Raw genomic sequence first — 24,195 nt, 5'->3', positions numbered from 1 at the left:
AGAGGAAAAACAATGAATCTGGAGCGCCAGTGGAGACTCACTCATTATATATAAATTGCTAGAATGGTAACTATTTCCCACTCCCCCACCCAAAATATTAGGCAGAATGAAACAGACAACAGAAGCTGTTGAAAAGGGAAAGGGTTTTAGAAGAGGTAGAAGGGAGCCCAACAGATTATTAAACTATTTTCTTGACAACTCCAAATGATTTTGGGGTATTCGAACCTTTCTTTGAAGTATCACTTAGTAACCCTTTCAGAGACAAATCATTAAATTGGATGGACCCCCAATGAGGCACTTCTTATTTTTCCTCCCTCGTGGGCTCTGAAATAAAAAATTCTGGTAAGATAGCAAACTGTACGCTGAGGTGCAATAACAACTGAGATGGGGACTACCTTCTGTTCTCAGAGACAGAACACAGGAAAAAGGCATAGTGCAGAAAATGCTTTAAGAAATGAATCTTAATATTAGAAAAAAATTTAAACACAAAAGCTTAGAAACAAAATATTTATTTCCTCTGAGAACCATGTATATTTGAAAGGTGACGCTATAGTTCTCAATTTAAAGGAAAAATTCATTTAAGATTAGGAGTTTTAAATATCATGGAAGATTCTCTCCATGCTGCCACCAGAACCTGGCTTGATTGCTGTGAAGTAACAACACTTGAAAGCTCCTATTCTTTGAAACTCATTTAAACACACTGAATTGTTGAAAGATTAAAAACCGCAGTCAGCTAATTACGCTCTCATCTCTTATTCAGCAAATGAATCACTTTTCATTACCACTTAGCTGAAGTACATGAATTTCTGCCTAATTAGAAATGTTGTAGATGGAACATTAGCAAGAATGGAGCGGGTCAGGATATCTTTGCTGCTTCATTTTTAATTCCTAACAGTAGAGTCTGATAGGAAGAATAGCGAAGTCATTAAATAATTTTAAATTATTTATAAAAATTACTTTGCCCAAATTATAATTATTTTTTCCCCAAATGGTCTCAAATATCTAACAGAATGAAAGAAAAAGAAGATCAACATTGATTTTAATGAACATTTTAATGTTATGTATAACAGAACATTATGAATACACTGGAAACAAAGTTTTATCAATTTAATAAAAAAAATTTCAACACAAAGTGGGGAGGTAATAATTTGATACCTATATTATAGTATTTACTTTAAAAAATATTCCCAGCTTGAGGGTGAAACAATTAATTTTGCATTCCAAACTCTAGAATCATGATTTTCATGTGAGCTTAATGCAGAATTACAGCAGGAAAACAAAAACATTTTAATTAATTTCCTTTATTTGCCATTAAATCAATAAAATCTTTGACTGCTACAGGTCTCCTTTAATAATATATTTTTAACTCCTCTCTATTGGAACCATATCGCTAATGCCATATTATATACACTCAAAACCAAAACAGTATGTATAAAATCTAAAAGCCAACATCGTTGAGTTCTAACATTTATATTTAACGTAAGGTTTTAATGGATTTTTACCTTTTCAAATTTTTGAAAAGACATCAAAAAATAAAAATAAATATTTTTCTCGACTGTTCCTGTGAAATGGTGGCTACAGGGATAAACACGGAAGGAAGCCTTGCCAAGTTAATCACTGCAAAGTAAATAATGACTGCCAAAAACAAACAAAAATACTGGAGGGTTTTTTTTTTCTTTTAAAGGAAACCATACAGCAGTCCTGAAAAAATATTTTTCCTAGTTCTGCACAGGACAATTATAGCAGAAGATACGGAAAAAGTCCCATAGTTATCACCAATTGCTTAAAGAGATTTTGTTACAATAAAAATTTGGATAGTATAATAGCAGTGTTGCTGGAACATTAGCAAAAGTATATACAGCCCAGTTACCTTTGATTTAGCCATAATCACATATGTATGCCTTTTTTGGACAAAAATATATTTTTTTATAAAAAACTGATCATCCAACTTTAATGATTTCATATATGGACTCAAAGTGGTAGTAAAAGCAACAGACCCAATTATGACAAGGAGATTCAGGGACAGAAAAATCAAGTTCCTCAGGAAAAGAAAAGTATAAAATTAGAGATTCAAACACATTTATTCAGCCCTATTCCAGTCTTCCCACAAATTATGATGTTAAAATGGGCTCTTCAATTTATAAAGGCTTTCGAAGGTCTCACTATCCCATCTGTGGTCTATTGTCACTGGGAAAAATGATTTTGACTGCCTCCTCTGAAGCGCCCATGCCTGGCCGTCTGAAATACTACATATTTCACTTTTATAAAACAGCCTTTTTGGTTCTTTATGTAGGTTTATTGTAATTAATTGATAAAAGAAAGGGGAGTTGATTAGCATTTCCATCCCAAGATCACCTATCTGTACCACTAAAAATCCTTCATTCAATCTGCTCCTTTACAATCTCTTATTTGCTAAAGTTGGCGAAATTTGCAAAGGCATCTTGCTTGGGTTGCACAGTTCCAGAAGTCATGGCTAAATTGGGCATGCCCATTCCCATTGTGCCCGTCAGGCCCATCCCAGCAGGTGACATCCCTATGTTCATGTTCATGCCCATCATGCTCTGGTTCATCATTGGAGTATTTCCAAGAGGGGCCATCCCCATGGTGCCAGTCATCACATTGGGCATGCTCATAGGCATGGGTCCTCCCATCATAGGGTTAGTTTGGGGCCGGACAGGAAGCATGTTTGATGGAGAACTGAGGTTCACGGCTCCAAAACTTTGGGTCATCACATTCATAGGCTGTTGCATATCTACCAGAAGAAAAGAGACAAAGAACTTTACCACAATGAATTTTTAAATTCATAGAGCAGAAAAATAACACAATCTTCCTGACCATCAATACTTACAAGCCCCAATAAAATTCTTTTATAGTGATTTTACAAGAGAAGTCAATTAACTCACACTGTTTACTTTCGAGAAATATTCAGTGCCTGTTAGCTCTGGTTTTTCAAAGATGTAGAAAGAGTGAAGAGTGGGCTGGGGGAAAACATGAGCACTTTAAAATCACTCTTACAAAATCTATTGTTGAATCTGACCTAACAAGTTGTCAAGAGCTATTGTGTATCAAAAGCCTTAAAAAAGTTTACATCCTTTGACTTGCTCTATTTTTAGAACATTATATTAAGGAAAAAAATCACAAGTACAAAGATTTACACAAAATCATGGAGTTATTTCTAATAGCAAAAAGCTGGAAACAATTTTTAACAACTGACAATAGAGGAACTGTACACTGATATGATGGATAACAACAAAGATCTGAATTTTTTTCTTAAGAATATTCAACACAGGAAAAATGATAATGTTGAATGAGAACTTCAAGAAACAAAACAATACAGAAAGAATTATCTTAACATTAAAAATATAGTTAGAAAAGATGGAAAGAAATATGAACTAAGAGTGATTATCCCTGGATTATGGAGTTCAGATGATTTCTGTTTCCTTGTCATATATATTTACCAGTATTTAAAAAAATTTTCTACAACACATTTTCATTTTAGTGATCAAGCCCCCAAAACTCAACACAATAAAATAAATGTTATCATGCCAAGAATACAAAGAAATTCAATGTGCCAGGAGGGATATCAAGTGTTCCATGAAAAACTCTCAAGTGAACACACAGTTGGCCTGCACACAGTGGTGTTATGTATTTTACCTTCACGGTTTGAAGTAGTCCTGGTATCAGGGCAAAACGTTCTAAGTACACAAAGGAAAGGGATGTCTTGTGGTAACTTACTCTGTTGTTGAATCATTGTATTGAGCGATGGTTGCTGGGGTTTGGAAGGCTGCATACCAGGTAGTAAGTTGTCTAGGCTGATGTTTACACTGGGGTCAGACCAAGTAGAGGGCAGGGTTTTGCTGGCTGACTTCTGGACCATATCTGTATTCTGATTATAGAGAGGATTAGGCTTCTGCAGCACTGTGCTAACATTTTGCAAAGGCTGGAAAATAGAAAAATGCTCTAAAAATTAAGCATCTGCTCTATAAAGATTATCAAATGGCAATTTCATCACAATAACTCCAAATATATACTAGACTTTGTTATAACTCCTGAAACCAAAAAGAACCAGAAATATGCTATGCTAAGGTTGTCAATATCCTGAATCACTACCTTCCCAAAAATGTTCCTCTGAAGTCCAAATAATGCTTGGTGTGGGAAAAACCAACATATTTACACTAACAATTATCCTCCCGTCACCCAAAGTCTAGAAGCCACTATCCCAGAACAACTACCAACTAAAGGTTAGCACAGCTTCAAGGAAATACACAAGTGGAAATTTATTCTTCCAAAATGGAATTCAGGATATAATTTCTCATGCTATAAAAAGCAAAACTGGAGCCGGCTCAGTGGTGCAGTAGTTAAGTGCGCACGTTCTGCTTTGGGGGCCTGGGGTTCGCTGGTTCGGATCCCGGGTGCGGACCTGGCACCGTTCAGCAAGCCATGCTGTGGCAGGAGTCCCACATATAAAGTAGAGGAAGATGTACACGGATGTTAGCTCAGGGCCAGTCTTCCTCAGCAAAAAAGAGGAGGACGGCAGCAGATGTTAGCTCAGGGCTTATCTTTCTCAAACAAACAAAAAGCAAAACCATCGAAACAGAAAATTATATTTCATCTATCCTGACTGACATTTCCCTGCTCTGTGTATATTTCTACTGCCTAAAGCACGCAACACTAGTGGAACTCAATATATGTGGACCAATTCAGGAGAAATGAGAAATTCAGGAGAAAGAAGCAGAGGTGTCTGGTAGTTACTAAGGGTAACTGTGAAAGGACAGAAAAAGGGAAAAGACTAGGAATAGAAAGAAGAATTAAAATGTACCAATGCAAAGAATCACAACACAGTTGTAATTAAGGTTGCAAATAAGTAGATTAGCTTTATGTTTAGGAAACTCAAACTGGCTTGGGATTGTTCAGTGGTGAACGGTTCAATTTAATGGTATTAGTGTAGTTTCCATGCCCATTTTCTTAATGTTAGGTCTAATTTCTGTTATATAGAGCCGTCACCTTTCTGCTTCTTTCTTCTCTTCCTTCATCCTAACACCTCAAAGAGCAGAAGCTACACATTAAAATAAGCAATTAGCATCATAAAGAAATATCCTGAACAGCTCGAATCAAAAATAGTAAGTTCCTGATACAACTCAGACATATATTCTAACCCTGCACTTTTTCTGTTCCAATTCTAAGCTAATATTAGGTGACATAGATTTAACTATAAAAAAGTGAATTAAAAAGCTCTCATTTAGTTGTTTTTATTTATGAAAATGAGAGTGAAGAGCCTATATAAACTATGTAATAGAGCAGGCCCAGAATAGGGAAGAATATTCATCATTTTAGAGAATGACTTCCTATATTAGCAATGATTGTTTGCAACCAATTAAGTGACACATTTTAAAGGATATGACCAGAGATTTTACTGAGTGAATGCTGACCATGGGTGAAGCAATATCTCTATTCTTTCTTTCTAAAAAATTTTTTTTAACTATTAAATACAAATTTATTAAGTCAACAAATTTTCAGCAATTGCCTCTGTGCAAGCCACTATGCTTGCCTTTGCATGGACTATAAGATGGGTGAGAAGGCCGTGTCCTGCAGAACCCAAATGACTATGCCAGGGGCAAGAGGGTAAGGTAAACACAACGAGCAAAAGCAACCTGTGTATCACTTGCTTATTTTTCTGTTTTACGGTAATCTACTATTAGATCAGTTAGAGCACCTCCAAGGTTAGGAACCACAATTTCCAAGGGAGGCAGACAACTTACCTGTGATCTTGACATGGGCAAACCCAGCCCTACTGTATTAGAGCTCATCATAGAGAAATTCATACTCTGGGAAGATGTCATGGTTGCCTGGGACGAGCCCATAAGATCAAATAGGTCTGAAGAATTTGAGGCAGCTGGAGGTGGGCCTAAAGCTGGTTGCGAGCCACTGACGAGTTCTACAGCTGGCTGTGAGGCAGTGCCGAAGAGTTCACCACTGGCGGCAACAGGGCCCGACTGGGCTTGGTTAAAGGCACTCCAGTCACCAAAGTCTCCATTCCCACTTGTTGCTGTTACTGAGAAAGAAAGCACGATAAGGGTAAGAAACTTTCTGAAACGCACAGAACAACTATAACAATCTATGAACTGAAACAAATTAGAGCTGATCTATGTCCATCCAGATTAACATCTGAAGATACCATCTCCATCTGGACATTATTCTTTCTCAGGAATATTCCATGAGTGTTAAAAAGTAGGCAAAGGAAAACATAAAACTCCCACATATAAAGTAAAATCCATCTCTTGCCAGGTCTTAGGTGACACAGAGAAATTACAATCAAAATTTCCCTTCAATCCAAGTTTGCATACCAAATACGCTTCCAGCTAAACAAATATGAACTAGCCAGAGACCCCAAAAAGCAAGAAGAAAATTCTAAACTGGTTGAACTTTGTGCTGGGAGATTCAGAATCTTCATGCGAGGAGACAGTAAAATCAGAGCATTCAACTAATTTCGTTCATTCATTATTTGGAAAGGTTCAAAGAGAAATCAAACTATGATTTATACCACTTCATGTAAATAACCCCCCAAATTCATGAGATTAAATTTATAAAAAAACAAAACAGAAAAGCATGGAGAAAAAATTCAATAAAATTAAGAGCAGGATTAGTAAATTTCTGTAAGAAGTTCTCACCCATTTGGCCATGCTTCCGCTAACACAAGGGCTACAGATAGCCACAATATAACCTTAGTACACTGCTGCTTCAAATGGGACTGTTCAATTTATTTACTTAAATAAAAAGTGGGGTATAGTCTTAAGAGGGGAACTCATGCTAATATAAAAATAAATAAATAAATAAAACTCTATCACTACCCTTTGAAGTATAATTATAACAAGTTTAATGGATTCAATGATAAAAAAATTGACAATAGGTTAATTAATAGACTATAATATTTAAAAGCATAACTTTTGTACCTTACTAGCTGTGTGACAAGCTACTTAACCCTCTCTGTGCTGCACTTTTTTTGTGCGTGTGTGTGTGAGGAAGATTGCTGCTGAGCTAACATCTGTGCCAATCTTCCTCCATTTTTGTATGTGGGACACCACCACAACATGGCTTGATGAGCAGTGTGTAGGTCCGCACCCAGGATCCGAACAGGAGAACCCTGGGCCACTGAAGCGGAGCATGCGAACTTACCCAGTATGCCACTGGGCCGGCCCCAAGTGCTGCACCTTTTAAAAAAACCTAAATTGTGAAGATTAACTAATACATAGTAAGTAGCACTTACTGTTTGCTATTGTTACTCTGGATTAACTGTGAAAAGACAGGGGAGAGAGACGGCACTGCACTCTCTCTCTTCTAGGTATGCTAAGTAATAGTGTAAGTCAAGCTTCTGTCAATTCTGCATACATAATATTAACTATTTGGAACACAATAAATATAAAGGCAAGTGGTATCTAAAAAGTTTTTTTAACTAGGCTAGATATAATTCTAAACCTTTCTTTAAGAAAGGGACAAATAGGTAAACATGAATTAATGAAAGTTGAAAAAGCAAAGGTGAAGAAAGAACTACATATAAACTGTCACCTGAAAGTGAGTAGCATGTATTTCCAAGTTAATTAACACCATCTCTTTGCACTCCATGTTCACTTACAAGTTGGAAAGACATTTTGTCTAGCCTAAAAGGTAACCAACCACTGCAATACTGTCTCATTATGCTAAACATCAAAAGAACAATAACATTAAGTCTTTAAAATTATATTCTTCTATTACCATACTAAAATGTAAGCACCCTCTAAAGAGAAAATAATTTGCTTAGAAAACCCAAGCTCTACTAGCAATTTAATACAAGAACTGGGCTGATATTCATTACCTCAGGGTTTTACTAAAACTTGTCTTTGATCTTCTTTACAAGAGAGACTGAATTAAGAATTTCACAATTAGTTCTATATATTAAACAATTTAAACTAATTTAAGCAAGACTGATGGATAAAGGTAAACTTTATACTGATTTTCTATTTGCTTGATCTATATACAACAGAATAAGAATGGAAACTGGGGCAAAAACGTGTTGCCCCATCTGAAAACTTTATCTGAGATGATTAATCATGGGAGGAAGAGATTTCTAGTGGGGCATATATTGTTCAGAAATGATTAATCATTGCTGCAACAGTTTCAGTCCCTTGTGTAATGGTGATCAGGTTATATTAATCACATGCATACAGATAAAGAGATGTATCACTTAGCAATATTAACATATTCAAATTATTTGCATAGTAGGCAACTTTATATACATAAAAACTTTGAGAATTATATGGGCAGTCTGTAAAATTAGGGCAATGTTTATCTTCCACTTTGCTTTGCCTTAAGTAAGGTATTAACCCTTACAAGGCATAACCACACTTCTAAAATGAAGCAGTTAATTACTCCACAATTCTGGTTTCTGGAAAATACTTGGAATTTACAAAAGTAGGCTGTCAAAATAACCCTAAATCACACTAAAAACTATGCATCTTTCTTCCTAAATCCTAAACCAGACATTACTAAATATAAACTTTAATCCAATTAATGTAACAGCAATAGATAACTCTATTTGAAATAAATATTAAGACTAATTCAGTTAAATCACCTCTTTCCTTCCTGCCTCACCTCATGTTGAAGTTTTGTTTTTTTCCTTTTGGTGAGGAAGATTGGCTCTGAGCTAACATCTGTTGCCAATCTTCCTCTTTTTGGTTGAAGAAGATTGTCGCTGAGCTAACACCTGGTCCAATCTTCCTCTATTTTTTTGTATGTGAGACACCCCCACAGCATGGCTTGATGAGCAGTGTGTAGGTCCATGCCCAGGATCTGAACCCACGAACCCGGGACCACTGAAGCACAGTATGCAAACTCAACCACTATGCCACTGGGCTGGTCCCAACATTTTGTTTTTGTTTTTTGTTGAGGAAGATTCACCCTGAGCTAACATCTGTTGCCAATCTTCCTCTTTTTGGTTGAAGAAGATTGTCACTGAGCTAACACCTGGTCCAATCTTCCTCTATTTTTTTGTATGTGAGACACCCCCACAGCATGGCTTGATGAGCAGTGTGTAGGTCCATGCCCAGGATCTGAACCCGCGAACCCGGGACCACTGAAGCACAGTATGCAAACTCAACCACTATGCCACTCGGCTGGCCCCAACATTTTGTTTTTGTTTTTTGTTGAGGAGATTCACCCTGAGCTAACATCTGTTGCCAATCTTCTTTTTTTCTTTTGCTTGAAGACTAGCCCTGAGCTAACATCTGTGCCAGTCTTTTTCTGTTTTGTACATGGGACACCGCCACAGCATGCCTGATGAGTGGAGTAGGTCCATGCCTGGGATCCGAAGGCCCTAACCTGGGCTGCCAAAGTGGAGTATGCGGAACTTGTAACCACTCAGCCACAGGGCCAGCCCCTGGCTCCAAGATTTTTGTAGTTAAACTTTTAGTATTATCTCTCAAGCTTCAGACTGATGAGATTTTACAGAAAAAATACTACAGCCAGACACTTTACAACCTTAAAAAAAAAAAAAAGACAAAATAACTAACTTACTAACTTAGGCCCTTTTCTACACGCTTCTATGGACATTATCTTTATAAAGAACCATGCCAAGTAGCATGACTCCCTATTTTAGAAAGTTGGAGGCTCAGAGGCTTTCCCAAAGTTAAACAGCTACTATAGTATATGGCAGAGGTAATAAGATAAAAATATTAAAAAACAGAGAGAGAAAAAAGACAAGTCTTTCTTATCAATCCTTGATACTTAAGCCTGTATTCTGCTTGGGGGTAGGCTTTTTTTGGGTCCTTTTTTTAGTTGAGGTATAATTGACATACAATGTTATATTAGTTTCAGGTGTACAACATAATGATTTGATATTTGTACATACTGCAAAATGATCACTACAATGAGTCTAGGGCATTTTCAAATTTCTAGTCTAACATGGATGAGGAAGTTTTGCCTGAGGTTCAACTGCTCACTGTTTAGGATGTGTCAAAATGAAGTTCAGTTATTTTTCATGGAAATGCTCTTGAGACACCTAAATTACAAAGAAATAAATTTTAGTAAGATACTCTGCCCAATCTGAATGTTCTTGAATTTCATTCATAAAAATCATGTAAGCTAAACATAAACCATAATAATCTTACTGCTAAAATAAGATTATTTATATTTATTCACATTGTCCCCCCCAACAAAAAAAAGGCTGAGAGTCACTTATGAATAAGGGCAATTTTATTTAGGTCTACCTGAGTAGTTTGCAACCAAATTTATTCATTTGGCACACTTAAGGCACTGGCTCAATAAAACACCTTAGGAATTATAAATACTACAAGGAGAAAAACACCAAAAAGAAGTAATCTGGGGGGAGAGGGGGTTGCTTGTGTTGACAATCTTTTCACTGCCCCTAGAGTTCTGGCCCACCAGACTGTATCATACCTTGGGAAGGGAAACTGCTTGATGCAGCAGCTGAACTAAAGTCAGCAAATCCTCCAAATAAATCAGCTGATCCTCCTAGAAATTAAGTACGAGGAAAAAGTTAAACTGTCAGAACCACAGAATAATTGATAGCAATTTCAGGAAGTCATTTTAACACCACATTTAACCCCAATAATAGCAGCCCCAGACCCACCATAAAAGCCAGTTTGTTGACCTAGGTTTTCATGTCACCATGTCCCCTTGAAGCTACCACAGACTCTCTTACATTCCTCAGTTCTATATCTAGTAAGATACTGACACTACAACTGTGGTTAAAGGTATCCCTCACAAGCACTTCACGAACATAAGATAGGCATGCAGTTTATCCAGCCAACTATGCTCTTTATCAGAATCTTTAATGGATGCTAAAACCTGGGTAAAATGTTGCTGGGGAATAAGACAGTCACATATTCTTAAAACATCACCCCACAGATGACTTATTAAATACAAGGGGATGAAACTACTTTTACAATGGAGAAATCGGATGGATACCACCTTAAACACCTGATCAAACTTAATGCCACTAATAATTGGACAAAATAGTATTCATGGACCTTCTAATGTCAAAGACTGAAGAAGAGATCATCACCCATGTAGAAATTCCTTCCAAAAACATTTAAGCTGAATCTAATCACGAGGAATGAATCAGACAAATACAAATACAAATCAGAGGGACATTCAGCAAAACAATTCTCAAGACTCTCCAGAAAACTGTCAACATCTTTTTAAGAGACAAAAGACTGGGACTGCTGTAGATTAAAGGAGCCTAAAGAAATGACACAAGTAAATGAAATGCATGATGCTTGATTGGACTCCAGATTTTCTGTAAAGTGCTATCCTGAAATAGCATAATTGAGACACATTCCAATTCGGAAATTTGAATATGGTCTGTATTTTAGACAACAATACTGTTTTAACGTTAAATTTCCCAAGTATGATAATTTTATTGTTGTAAAGGAGAGATAACCTTGTTGTAAGCAGATATATGCTGAAGTATACTTTAGGAGCAAAATGTCATGATGTTTGCAATTTTCTCTCAAATGGTGTACAATAAACAAACAATGTCAAAAAAGAACTAGAGAGAGAAATAAAAAAAAATGTGGCAAATTTTCTGTAGGTTTGAAATTTTTTTAAAGTAAAAAGTTAGGAGGGTCTGGTCCCATGGCTGAGTGGTTAAGTTTGTGCGCTCTGCTTTGGTGGCCCAGGGTTTCGCTGGTTCGGATCCTGGGCGCGGACATGGCACCAGTGGTCAGGCCATGCTGAAGCGGTGTCCCACATGCCACAACTAGAAGGACCCACAACTAAAAAAAAATATACAACTATGTACTGGGGGGATTTGGGGAGAAAAAGCAGGAAAAAAAAAAAAAGAAGCTACCAGTTGTTAGCTCAGGTGCCAATCTTTAAAAAATAAAAACAGGGAAAGGGGCCAGCCCCGTGGCTGAGTGATTAAGGTTCTGCATGCTCTGCTTTGGCGGCCTGGGTTCACAGGTTCAGATCCCAGGTATGTACCCACTCCACTCATCAGCCATGCTGTGGGGGCATCCCACATATAAAGGAGAGGAAGACTGGTGCAGATGTTAGCTCAGAGCTAATTCTTCCTCAATGAAAAAAAAGAGGATTGGCAATGGATGTTAGCTTAGGGCAAATATTCCTCACAAACCGCCCCCCCACCAAAAAAAAATTGGGGAAAAGCTTCAAGTTGATTTGTACAAAATCAGCTTTAATAGTTATAGGAATAAAAATGAATGCAATGATTTTGATGGATTAATTTTTCTATTCTATACTCCATGAACAAGCAAATACTGGTATTTTTAATACCCGAAAAAAATAACAGTTTTGCTGCTTCTAGACTGGTATTTTTAAAGGGGGTGAGATCCAAATCGTAAGGCTTCAAATCAATCTGCATAACAGCACATCTCTATATGGGTAAGAATATTTACTTTTGTCTACAATTTGAACACTAATATATTAAATTTCAATATTCTATTTCTCTCCAATTCAGCTATCAATGAAACTGCCAACAGCCAAAAGATCTAAAACCTTAAATAGTTGTCCTTATTTTTGTTTGCCTTTAAAGATTTCACCTAAGAGTCACAACCTTAGAAGTTTAGAGCAGCAGTTCAATTATGGTGCTTTTAGCATTATGCGAACATTATATAGGTTACATCACAGCTGCTTAGCCTGCAGTGCTTAGAAACTAGCCAGGTGGGACTGGAACATCTGGGCTGCACTCAAACACCACCAGGGACAGCTTCCAACATCTGGTGCCATTTCTGAATTGTCTTATCGCTGCAAGACATTCTGCCCCATCTGCCACACTCAACTGGGTTAATTAAACTAGAACCATCTCCCCTTCTTAATAAATGGCCAGCAGTAATAAAAGGAACAAATCAGTTTCTGATACATGTGTACCTGGTATTTCGTTTTAATGCACATTACTGTAGTCAACTATCAGCAGATATAACTAATTCCTCATTCCTTCACCTCATTACAGATGCACATATTCCCATATATCCTCATTTATCATTAACTAACTCCCACCAAGGCCAAGGTTCTCCACTCCTGCCAACACTACAGCTCCCATGTCCACTTCTGCTTTATCCAAAGGATAGTATCAGGCATTCGTTTTTCTCTTCTTTAAAGATAGACACATGATAAAATGTGACGAGGTGCACAAAAGATCAATGAGCTACATTTTTAAACTTTATAAACAAGTACATATATTAATAAAAACTAGCAGAGACATGAATGTTGCAAACAGTTGCTGCTTAATATTCATAAATTTGTCTTCTGTAATGTTCCTTCATGTTAAAAATATTGATCAAAGTATACTGTTAGGTAACAGAATGATAGTTAATCATTTACTATAACATTAAGGGATTTGAAAATTGAAGATTATTTTAATTTGCTTTACCCAAGCAGTGAATAAACATCAATATGTAATTTATTATGCCAAACAAGTCAGGGATTTTCAAATCTTATTCAGTCTGGGCTACAAAGAAAATTCAGGCTGCAGATAAAAGCACTGAATACGGTAGATTTCAACTTCAAACTGGGTAAGATATTTTATTTTTGTCATATCCTGAATTTAATATTTCAGATAATTACCTACTTTGGTTATTCCACTGCTCTATCTTCTAACAACTAAACTGAAATTAAACTATGTTCTAACAACTAAACTGAAATTAAACTATGTTCCTAACTTATCGATAGCAAATATTATTCCTCTCCATCTATACTATAGGGAGTGTGATTACAATGTGACTAACTGAAGAACACTGGGAGAAAAGAATGGAAACATACATAGGTATTTTACAAATAGAAGCCACCTTTCCTTGAAAATGATTTAACTTTAATCTTTTGAATTGCCACAGATTATGCTTCTACTTGTGTTTTACACAATGCGATCTTCAACTTTAAAAACTATCTTAAAAATTAAAAATCTCTTTACTTCACTTAGGAAAAGTTTCTCCCTTCTAGGAGGAACTATCCATACCTATATGCATGATGTTATTCATACCAAGGCCTTAAATTCAACAGAAATTTTCTATACTTAAGCATTTTCCCAGTTAACTTCTATCTAAAGGAATTTAAACAAAAGTCTACCCAAAATTGCTGCATGTGGAAGACTGCTAAATTGCAGAGCTATCCTTCAAGATTCCCACATGAGAGCTGTCATTATAAATGAACCATTTCCATCTGCCTTTCCAGGGCAGCAAGAAGGTTATTTACAATCACCAGCTGGGAACATGTATTTTCTAAAGCAATACTGTGAACAGGAAAAATACAGCTAAACTTGACAATGCTTAAACTACAAACGGAAATTTTCTTCAACAAAGAAGTTAATCTAGATTACGTTACAAAAAAACAAACGTTTGCATGAAGAATTGTAATATATATAAAATTAAAAGAAATGATAAAATGCAAAAAAATTGTAAATATATGACAAAAATTTATACATATAAGAAGATTTTTAAAAATAAGGATGAACTCCTCCAGTTACAAAAATGGACATAGGACATGAATAGACAAGTTACAACTGGCCTATAAAAACATGGAAAGTATTCAAACTCAGTTATCAAACAAACGCAAAATAAAATGAAATACTATTTTCTCCTTAACCAAAGTGGAAGATTTTGAAAGATGTTATTTTACTACTTAATAATAAAAAAAATTCGGAAAAAACCCCACAAAACCTAATGTCCAAAAAAATAAGAGATTGATTGGTTAAATAAATTATAGCATATCCATAAAATGTTAAAATTATAAAGCAACTAAAAGGTCTGTAAAAGACGACCAACTATCATAAGGAAATGGTCACGAAATCTTGGGTGAAAAGTAGTTTACAAAAAAAAAATCCTTGTCTGGAAGCCTGAAAAAGATCTGTTCCATAATAAATGCTTAAATAAACATACTGAGTATACAGAAAACATATTTTTAAAAAAGAGTATTCACCAAAATAATTAATAATTAAACTACGTATCTAAGTCATGGTGAATCACTTGTTTCCCATCAAATTTCTAAAATGAGCATGCATTACTTTTAATTAGTGAAAAGGAGAGTATGTTAAAAAATTTTACTTTTTGGAAACTTGGTTCAAACAAGACATGTTCCAGGGAAATTGTAATACATGAGCTGCTGTACTGAGGATGTAAAATGGTGGGTTCATATTCATGTAAATATCCTCAACTAATTTTAGTGATTACTGGGTACAAGGCAACAGGTTCAAATGTAAACACAATGAAAATTTTGGATTTGATATACCTTAATCTTTTAACTTTTTTTAACTTAAAAAGGAAAGAGAATTCAGAACATTGCAAATCATGTAACATCTTTCTATTTGTACTGACTGTGGTATAGGTATATTTTTCTCTTCAATCTCACTTACTATACTAGAAAAATAACTTAGGTAACAGTACGTTAATCGAGACCTAACTTCCTCAATTACAAAGGGACAAGGGAGACAACGTGGGCTTTTACAGAGGTAAGGTATATTAAAAAATAAAATGGAATGGTTTTTGGCATTCTATTTCTAATTGGCTTTATTACTCATTTTTTTTAATGTTTACTTAGAAATATACTATATGCAAAAGCCACCATTTGAGGACAGATTTTAAAAGAACATCACCATAGTGGGACATTTATCAAGACAGTCTCAAGTAAATCTTCATGAATAGGTTTCACATGTGTATTTTTAAACTTGGTAGATATTCTACAATGATCTGAAGATGCTTTTGCAGATGCTAACAAGAAGGAGGTAATAACACATATAAAAAAGAAAATCTGAGCATTTTCTCAGAGGAGATATTTATCTGGTGAGTGTTACAGATGCCATATCTGCTTAGGTTTACAGTTCACGTCCATATTACCTGCACGGCAGTACTATAAATATAGGCACATCTGGTAAATGACACCCAAATGGCATACCAAATAGCAATGCTAATATGCTACATTCTTAGACTTTCTCACGTGTAGGTGCTAAAGATTTAATATCTAATTTTTTTCCCACTGCCGAATTCAATTGAAAATATATTACTAAAACATTTAGAGATTTGGCGTAATGAAATTTATGTACTGATTGGAGGGGCTATGCACAAACTGTTTAAACATACTGCTTCAAATAGGAGATAACTTTAAAAAATAATTCTGATGCCAATCCACATTCAGTTGTTTTTTAGAGAATATTAATATAAAATAAACTTTAAGGCAAGAAACCTTCTAGATCTCATTCAGACTTTGTCTCAATTACTGTATTAGTATTAACTGCTAGTTCTATTTAATTAGTCAATCTACTGTTCGCACTGGAGAAGAAAAACCACTCAAAGGTTTCTTGCCAAGCAAAGGAAGCATGTTGATATTTAATAATTCTTTCTGTTCAAAGCAATCTTGATATCACTGAGGATAAAAGTTACATCCACTCATCTGACCTTCCTAGTTAATTCTTCCCTGATTGCTCCATTAAAACTTGCCACAGATGCATGAAAGGGGCTCTTTAACATTTCATGCCAGGAAGTCCAAAATAGGTGTTATTCTGTGTCACAATGTCTGTATTATATGACTACATGCTAACTACCAGTTAAAATCACAGTTAAAATCTTAAACATATAAAAAGACAGCACACAAATTGTTAAACAACTAATGCAGTTGTTTGTAACCTTGGGCATGACAGTTCAATAAAGTTTAAAGAATAATTTTAGGGATCATTATAGTTACAGAAAAGGGGGAAAGTGACTCGAAGAATCTCAGAAACTAGGCTGAACTATATGCCCTATGAAGTTCACTCCCAGTTCAAGAATTTTATGAGAGAAGGCAAGGAGAAGAAACTAACAGGAGACTAGATTAATTACATACACTAAACTATCAATGAAAAGTCATTTCCAACATCCACTTCCACTTCAACACTGATGTAAATTTTAAAACAATTTGGTTTTAAAATACTAGGAACAACAGATTTATTTTGCACATCACTTATATGCCAATCTTGCCATCTACATTTTAATGTGAAATGAACTTTAAAGAGGTTGGGAAAGACTGTCTTTAAATAGAAGTTGTATTTCTTAAGCTGTTTTGATTTGCAGCACAGGAGTTTATTAAAACTCCATCATCAAACACAACCTAAAATATCAATTTTCTTGAAAATAGTTTATAGGGAGTTACTCAAATAAAATCTAGCACATACTGGAAATCAAATTGAAAAAATCATTAATCCTATCTATGAGGAAATCTTGGTAAATGGATATTTTTATACTGCAGCCCTCTTAGTCAGGTAGGTAGTTACACACTTTCACAGAATGACCCTTTCCTCCAAAGCACTCTGCATGTTTGTAAGTAGGTAACTATTTGTGGCTCTTTGATTAATGCTTACTTCCTCCACTTGACCTTCCCCTGAGGGCAAGAACTCTGTTGTATTAAGCATTATACCTCAAGAACCAGACCAGTGTCTGGTTCAACAAATGTCTGTTGAATAAATGAATGAAAAGTTTAAATGAACTCTAGGTATGGCTGATGTTGAGAGACAGAATTAAGATTTAGGGAAAGAAAGTAAAATGGGCAGAGCAGTACATTCTGCTTGTAAAGAAAGCAAAGGAGCCCAAACACTTAGGGCTAAAGAAATTAAGGAGAGAGAGATTACTGAATTATCAGTCAAATATTTAAGCACTCTTTTTCTTTACTTTAGGCAATTAAACAATTCCCCCTAAATAATGCTCAAGGCTCATTATTTCATACTAAAAATAAATCCAATGCAAAAAAAAAATCATTTTTCATTCCATCTTTTATTTGGCATTTAAATAAAATTACTCTGAAATGAAGGTTACTAAAAAGAAAAAGCCTGTGGAAGCTTACCTGTTGACTGGCTAGTACCATCAAACAGATCAACAAGGTCACCAGATGACTTGCTGCTAGGCACTGAAGTCTGAAAACACACACAGAACTAATAGGCTTAGAAAACAAATTTCCACTATTTTTTCTAAATCTGCTCTACTCATCTCTAATCCCCAACTTATGCACAAATACCTGTGATTATCTTAAGTAAGGGTAGTTGTCATCTTCTAAAAAAAAAAAGAAATGACCTTGATTGAATCCTTATGGAGAGGTAAAGTATTTTTAAGTACTTCTATTCCCAGCACTGTAACAGTCCCTAACATCCATACTCTTTTCCCTAACTTCTTTTCTTACTGCATTTCACTCTGGAAAACACACCTTTCAGATCCCACTTAAATCTTAATACTATGTATCAAAATCATCTGAGAAGCATTAAAAAATACATATGCCCCAGCCTTATTACAACATACTGAGCCTTCACTGCCCAGGGTGGGATCTTGGCTGCTACCGTCTTACAAAGTTCCTTCGATAATTTCAACTCATAACAAAATCTGAGAACCACTGGATTAGAGGCCAAGATCTATCCAGCTCTGACGTTCTATGATTCTGTGAACTTTAGCAACATTCACTGTTTGTATACCACACAAGTCAGTATAGTTCTGTTTCTGATCTATCTTGACATCTAATTGTTTCATATTTAGTTCCTAAACTGAAGTGTGACGCTGGCGTTCTAATATAATTTTTCTCTTCTTCATAGTCGTAAGCACCCTGATGCATATATCCTGTATGTTCAATATATACATGCTAAATTGGAACAGAATTGCTAGGCAAACAGGGAAACACTGTAAGTTCCTAGGCATGTTAATTTGAACTTTGAAGATTAAACTACTATATCGTGGTTCAAAAAAGGCCTTGAGATTGAAAGAGATCCAAAGCAACTGAGTAACTTTTCAAGACTTCAGCCATCCAGACTTTTTTTGTAGTGAAAAACAAAATCAAAAAGCTTACACTACAAATAGAAAATATTCATGGCAGAGTGACATATGTTCAGGCTGTACTATAAGCTGATACTTAAAATCCTTTAAGATACAAAAGTCTCAATTTATCGTTAAAAAAATTACACACTTTGAATATTTTCCTCATGCAACCTTAAATGAGTTCTCCACATAACAGCCATTATGTATTTGGGTTTTATAATTATGACCAGATCCTGTATAGCCATCAGCAAGCCAACTGTATCTACAGCAGAGGAAAACTCAGACCACAGAGAAATAACAGAGGCATTTCTCCTCTTTCACTACGACTAAAGTTGAGTTACAATTTTGAGGTTTTCATCAAAACTAAAAAGATCACAATATGGGTGAAATTACACACCAGTACAAAAGTTATTTGGCAAAAGCTGACAGAGTACTTGTTCTTGCCACCGAGTAGGACTAACTTTATTTTTAGTCACCTACAATTTGAAGGATACAATAGAATAATATTTTCCCTAGCTTTTAGCTACTTCCAATGCAAAGATACGAGTTGGTTAAACACTAGTGAGGAGGGAGTGACAAAAAGAATTTAGTCTTTTGGGGCAAATATCCCTCTTTGGCAGATTTCTGTCCAAAGATTAGCTTGCGGCCAGGTATCTAGTAGGTGGATTTCATTTCTGTGGTGAATAAAAAACAAATGAAGAAGGTCTAAGAGGCAGTGCTGCTACTGATCAGTAGTGACCACATAAGTCTCCCTTTACAGGCACCATCTCTATATTAAATGAGACCATTTCCCCTGTACGTCTACTTGGTCCTCTTTTGTCATTTCTTAGAATTTTCAAATACTCCCATGTTTTCCTTACTGAATCTTGTGCTTGGTAACCAGCGGTGGTATCTAGAAGGAAACAGGTGCACTACACTCTGATTCACAACCTTTCCCAAATGAACCAAGAGTGTCATCTTTACTTTTACAAAAGTGCATAGATAATCATTCAGCAATTGGACAGGTTTCTTCCCCCAAAGAGATTTCTTATTATTAATGACTCTGAGAAATACATGCCAGATGATCTATAATTAATATGATTGCCTAGAAACACCCAAGCCTACTAACGCACTAATTCTAAAGTAATTTATAAGAGTAAAGCCATGTATAATGTGTAAACTTCTGCCATTCCCACCTTAACTGAAGCCTGAGGTGTATGAGTTGAAGCATTCTGATCTGGACTTGTTTTCTCCCCTGTGTAATGTGCTGCTGCTCCAAGATCAATGGTTTTGGAAGGATTTGCTGTGCGTTTGTGTCTGGTTGTGGTGGTCTCTGTGGCCTGTGTGATATGGATATGCTTTGTCGTCACAGTCTCCTCCTCATCTTTGAATTCACCTTTGGGAGATCTGCCTCTTCTCGCTTTCTTTTCTTCATCACTGTCGCTAAAAGATATTAAAAATGAAGCAAAATAATAAGACCAGGGATTATTTTAAAATGGAGCCCTCAGTGATTTGAGCTAAAGAATTTCAAATGTGGTAACTCCAAAGTTCCATACTTTGACTATTTGACAGGGATCAACAGAATGTTACTTAAGCTATCTGAATAATGATATCTGTGTGCTGGGGAGGGGAAGTGGGAACTCACCAAATTCTCTAGGTAAGTCTAAAACACTACTATAAAAAAATATTTACATAAATGTGGACAAATAAAAAATGTCTGAAATAATTCAAATGCTTATTATAGATTTAAAGCTTAATTAAAAAATAAAATAGCAAGATTATCATCACATCATAATCAACTGATGAGACCCTGGAAACTCAAATATCTACATTTGATGACCATTTTATTGAAACGGATTGTGTGCAAACAACTCGAGTTCCATTTATATAACATAATTCTGCCCCTGACTCTCATATACTAATGCAAATACATAATAAAAAAAATTATAATTTCAATGAACACCTTTTAAATACTATCCTATCTGAATTCAAATGATTAAACTCTCATCAGTAACTACAAAAAAATATGAGGTAATACACTTTATGATTGTGCTCTGTCTTACCATAGTAGCAGAAGATCAAACTTTTATATAATTATGAAAACTGCTTTACATAAAACAAATATATTTAAATTGTGAAAGAACACCTTTTCAGGCACATTCAAAAAATGCTTTTTTCTTTTTCTTTTCTAATAGTGGAAAAGAAAAAAATACGTAATGAGTAAAAAGTTGGGGTTTTTATACACCACGAATTAAAAATTGCAAGCACAGTCAGCATTCGGTTTTTTTCTGGTGCAAGTAGGACAGAGAGAAAAATTACCTGAAATATGTTCCATTACCTATATTACTTAATTTTAGAGTAGGTGGTTTAATTTATAAATATTCTGAAAATAAGACACTTAACATTCTTCTGAAAACTATGACTATTATTACTGATACAATTTAACTGAGACTAATCTAAAGCAATTTCTACTTAAATATAAAACAATCTGGAACAAGTAAAATCCAAGGATCAAGAAGAACGACTTCTCACACAGAACAAAGGGGTTAAATGTATTTTTATAGATAAGCATTTTAGGAAATCTACAAGTTCTGATTAAGTATTCAAAAACCCTTGTCACTGAGTAATTTCTCAGCAACAAATGACCTAAAGATTCCCACCATCAGTCCTATCAGTAAAACTGAAATTTCTTACCTTTCTGATGTCTACTTTGATTTCAGTGCAAGGTAATTTCTTTACAAGTTAAGAATATAAAACTGACTAGCACACAATGAAGTGGAAGCTTCATATTTGATTAATGCTCAAAAATTCCTGAATCTAACAATGAACTAGTAAGTCTGAAATTCTGGTAACATGCCTGAGAGGTGACATGCAACTTGGTCTAAAAATCTACTCTTCTCTCACAAATATTCCAAGATATAAAGTCCCTGGTGTCCCCTTTAGTTACAATAAATAAGACACACTATATTTTCACTCTTTAAACCTAAATGCTCTATATAAATACTGTATATCAAAGATTAGGAACTCTAGCAGATCCTGTCTTGGAGGCAACATACAAAAAAAAAATCAAAGGAGAAAGAGGAAAAAAAAAAAGAAAAGAATAGGAAGGCAAAGCAAGGGGGAAAAAATTGAGGGTGGACGGGTAAAGGAGAGGAAGTAACAACACAAGAATGTACATAGTTAGATCTCTAACCAGCCTACCTACCTGATTCCTACACTTCTTTAGGAAATAGCAACAGAATATATGGCCACTATGTTTTCTAAATCAAATAAAAAACAAACACACAGGCCATAAGAACATTAAAAAGGGAAAAATAGCAAAGAATATTTGAAGTAGGTATTGTTTCCCAAAGTTTAGTACTTATTATTACCATATAAATACTCTTTCAGTATAAAAGTGCTAGAAATGTAGTTGTAAAATAGATGTATTCAAAGTCCTAAAAATAAATTCTGGCTCTTCAAAGATCACATTCCAGAAATAGTCTTTAAAAAGACAGGAGTTTCAGGGACTTAATAAACAGGGAAACAGACTGAGAAGATACTACACAAATATTTCAGAGCCTGAATAGTTTCAAAATTGTATTTTTACTTCTTTGTAATGACCCTTAAATTTGACTTAAGATTTTTTTAGGAAAAAAGATGGTATTTAGTCACAAGAACTCACTTGAAGGTTTTTGTTCTATCACTAACTGTGTTGCTTTAGGCAAGTTCCACACAGCCCGACTGGGCCTCAGGTTTTACATCTAAAAAATAAGAGTAAAATCCTCGCTCTAGCCTATGTAATAGAGATACTGTGAGGCGCAAATGACAAAGCCCTTGTAAAACTCGCTTTGCAAATTCAGTGCTATCTACACTGCCCTTTTAACTGGCAGAAAAACTAGTTTATAGCTATATTGGTAGGTAAGAACAAAAGTGAATGCTGAAAAGTTCCAAGTATGTAAAACTAAATACAAATGCCCTACCATCATAAAATGTAGTTTATGAAAATATAGGGCTATACTCAAAAACATTTTAGTCCAAAAATCCATTTGGATTTTTTTCTGCTATACACTGGCACAGAATTATTATGAAATGTCACCGTAAGAATTAAATTTCAAACCCTTTAACTTGCATTTAAACTTAATATATAAACTTCATCACCCCTCAGCAAATGGTGGTCTAGTAGTTAAGGTTTGGTGCTCTCACTGCCATGACCCGGGTTTGTCTCTGGTCAGGGAACCAGAGCACCCATTTGTCGGCTGTCATACTGCAGCGGCTACATGTTGCTGTGATGCTGAGAGCTGTGCCGCCAGTATTTCAGAAAGGAGCACAGGGTCACCCATGGTGGACACGTTTCAGTAGAGCTTCCAGACTAAGACAGACTAGGAAGAAGGACCTGGCCACCTACTTTCGAAAAAATTCGTCACGAAAACCCTATGAACAGTAGTGGAGCACTGTCTGATAGAGCGCCGGAAGGTGAGAGGATGGCGCAAAAAGACCAGCAGGGTTCTGCTCTGCTGTACACAGGGGTCACTGTTAGAATCAGCTCGACAGCACTAACAAAAACTACCTCAGCAAAACCTTAAATCCCTGGATCACCTGATGCCAAAATGGAAAATAAGCTGTGAAAGATGTTATTGGGGGAAAAAATTCCAGTAAATAGTCCAAATAAAAACATACAGGAAATGTATCAACTTCAGAAATAAATGAACATAGATAACACGGAAACTGTCAATACTAATAGCAAATAATGTTTGACCAAGCATCTTAAAAACAGCTGCATAGTGCTCACATGGGCAGCAAATACAGTCACGTGCCACACCATGATGTTTTGGTCAACGATGGGCCACAGATAGAACAGTGGTGCCATAAGATCAGCACCATACAGTCTAGATGTGTAGCAGGCTATATTATTTAGGTATGTGTAAGTACACTCTTATGTATGCACAATGACGAAATCACCTAATGACACATTTCTCAGAACACACCCCCATCGTTAGGTGACATGTGACTGTATCCGAAAACTGGAACAATATAGAGAAAATTAGCATGCCCCTTGTGCAAGGATGACATGCAAATTCATGAATCGTTCCATATTTTTGCACAGGGCATTTTTAGGGCGATGACACTATTCTGCGTGGTTATGTAATGGTAGATATTATGCATTTGTCAACTGTACAACACTGTGAACCCTAATGCAAACACGATTTAATAAATAATAATATTTCAAGATTGTTTATCAATTGTTAATAAATGTACCAGACTAATGCAAGATGATAATAAAAGGAGAAATCGTGTGTGTGTGTGGGTGCACATGCACACGCAAGCGGATATGGCAACTCTTCATATTTTATACACAATTTTTCTGTGAACCTAAATCTGTTCTAAAAAATAAAACCTATTAAAAAAAAAAAAAGCTGAACTTCAGATAATGCTGATACCCAAAACAAAAACCCAGCTGCATAAATTT

General features: G+C 35.5%; 1 protein-coding gene and 1 non-coding gene across 3 annotated transcripts in view; one reads left to right on the top strand and one right to left on the bottom strand.

Annotated features, from left to right (window-relative positions):
• Positions 1-1,033: 1,033 nt before the first annotated feature.
• Positions 1,034-24,195, bottom strand: part of CLINT1 (clathrin interactor 1) — a 62,476-nt gene continuing 39,314 nt past the window's right edge. The window contains exons 7-12 of one of the 2 annotated variants that reach the window (XM_014842720.3): positions 19,943-20,189; positions 17,812-17,881; positions 10,429-10,503; positions 5,760-6,052; positions 3,736-3,940; positions 1,034-2,752 (exon numbers count right to left, since the gene is read on the bottom strand). In XM_014842720.3, coding sequence (XP_014698206.1) covers positions 2,406-2,752; positions 3,736-3,940; positions 5,760-6,052; positions 10,429-10,503; positions 17,812-17,881; positions 19,943-20,189 — 1,237 coding nt within the window. In that variant the 3' untranslated portion in view covers positions 1,034-2,405. The remainder of the gene's footprint in view (positions 2,753-3,735; positions 3,941-5,759; positions 6,053-10,428; positions 10,504-17,811; positions 17,882-19,942; positions 20,190-24,195) is intronic. The other variant, XM_014842721.3, reaches the window with a different exon arrangement.
• On the top strand, positions 23,725-23,826 carry LOC123289089 (U6 spliceosomal RNA). The gene has a single exon (XR_006532858.1). It is a non-coding gene; the product is annotated as a U6 spliceosomal RNA (small nuclear RNA).

Source organism: Equus asinus, chromosome 9, assembly GCF_041296235.1.
Source record: "Equus asinus isolate D_3611 breed Donkey chromosome 9, EquAss-T2T_v2, whole genome shotgun sequence".
In the NCBI taxonomy this organism is placed as follows: domain Eukaryota; kingdom Metazoa; phylum Chordata; class Mammalia; order Perissodactyla; family Equidae; genus Equus; species Equus asinus.
The sequence above is the reverse complement of the archived record's forward strand: the minus strand, read 5'-3'. Positions and strand labels throughout refer to the sequence as shown.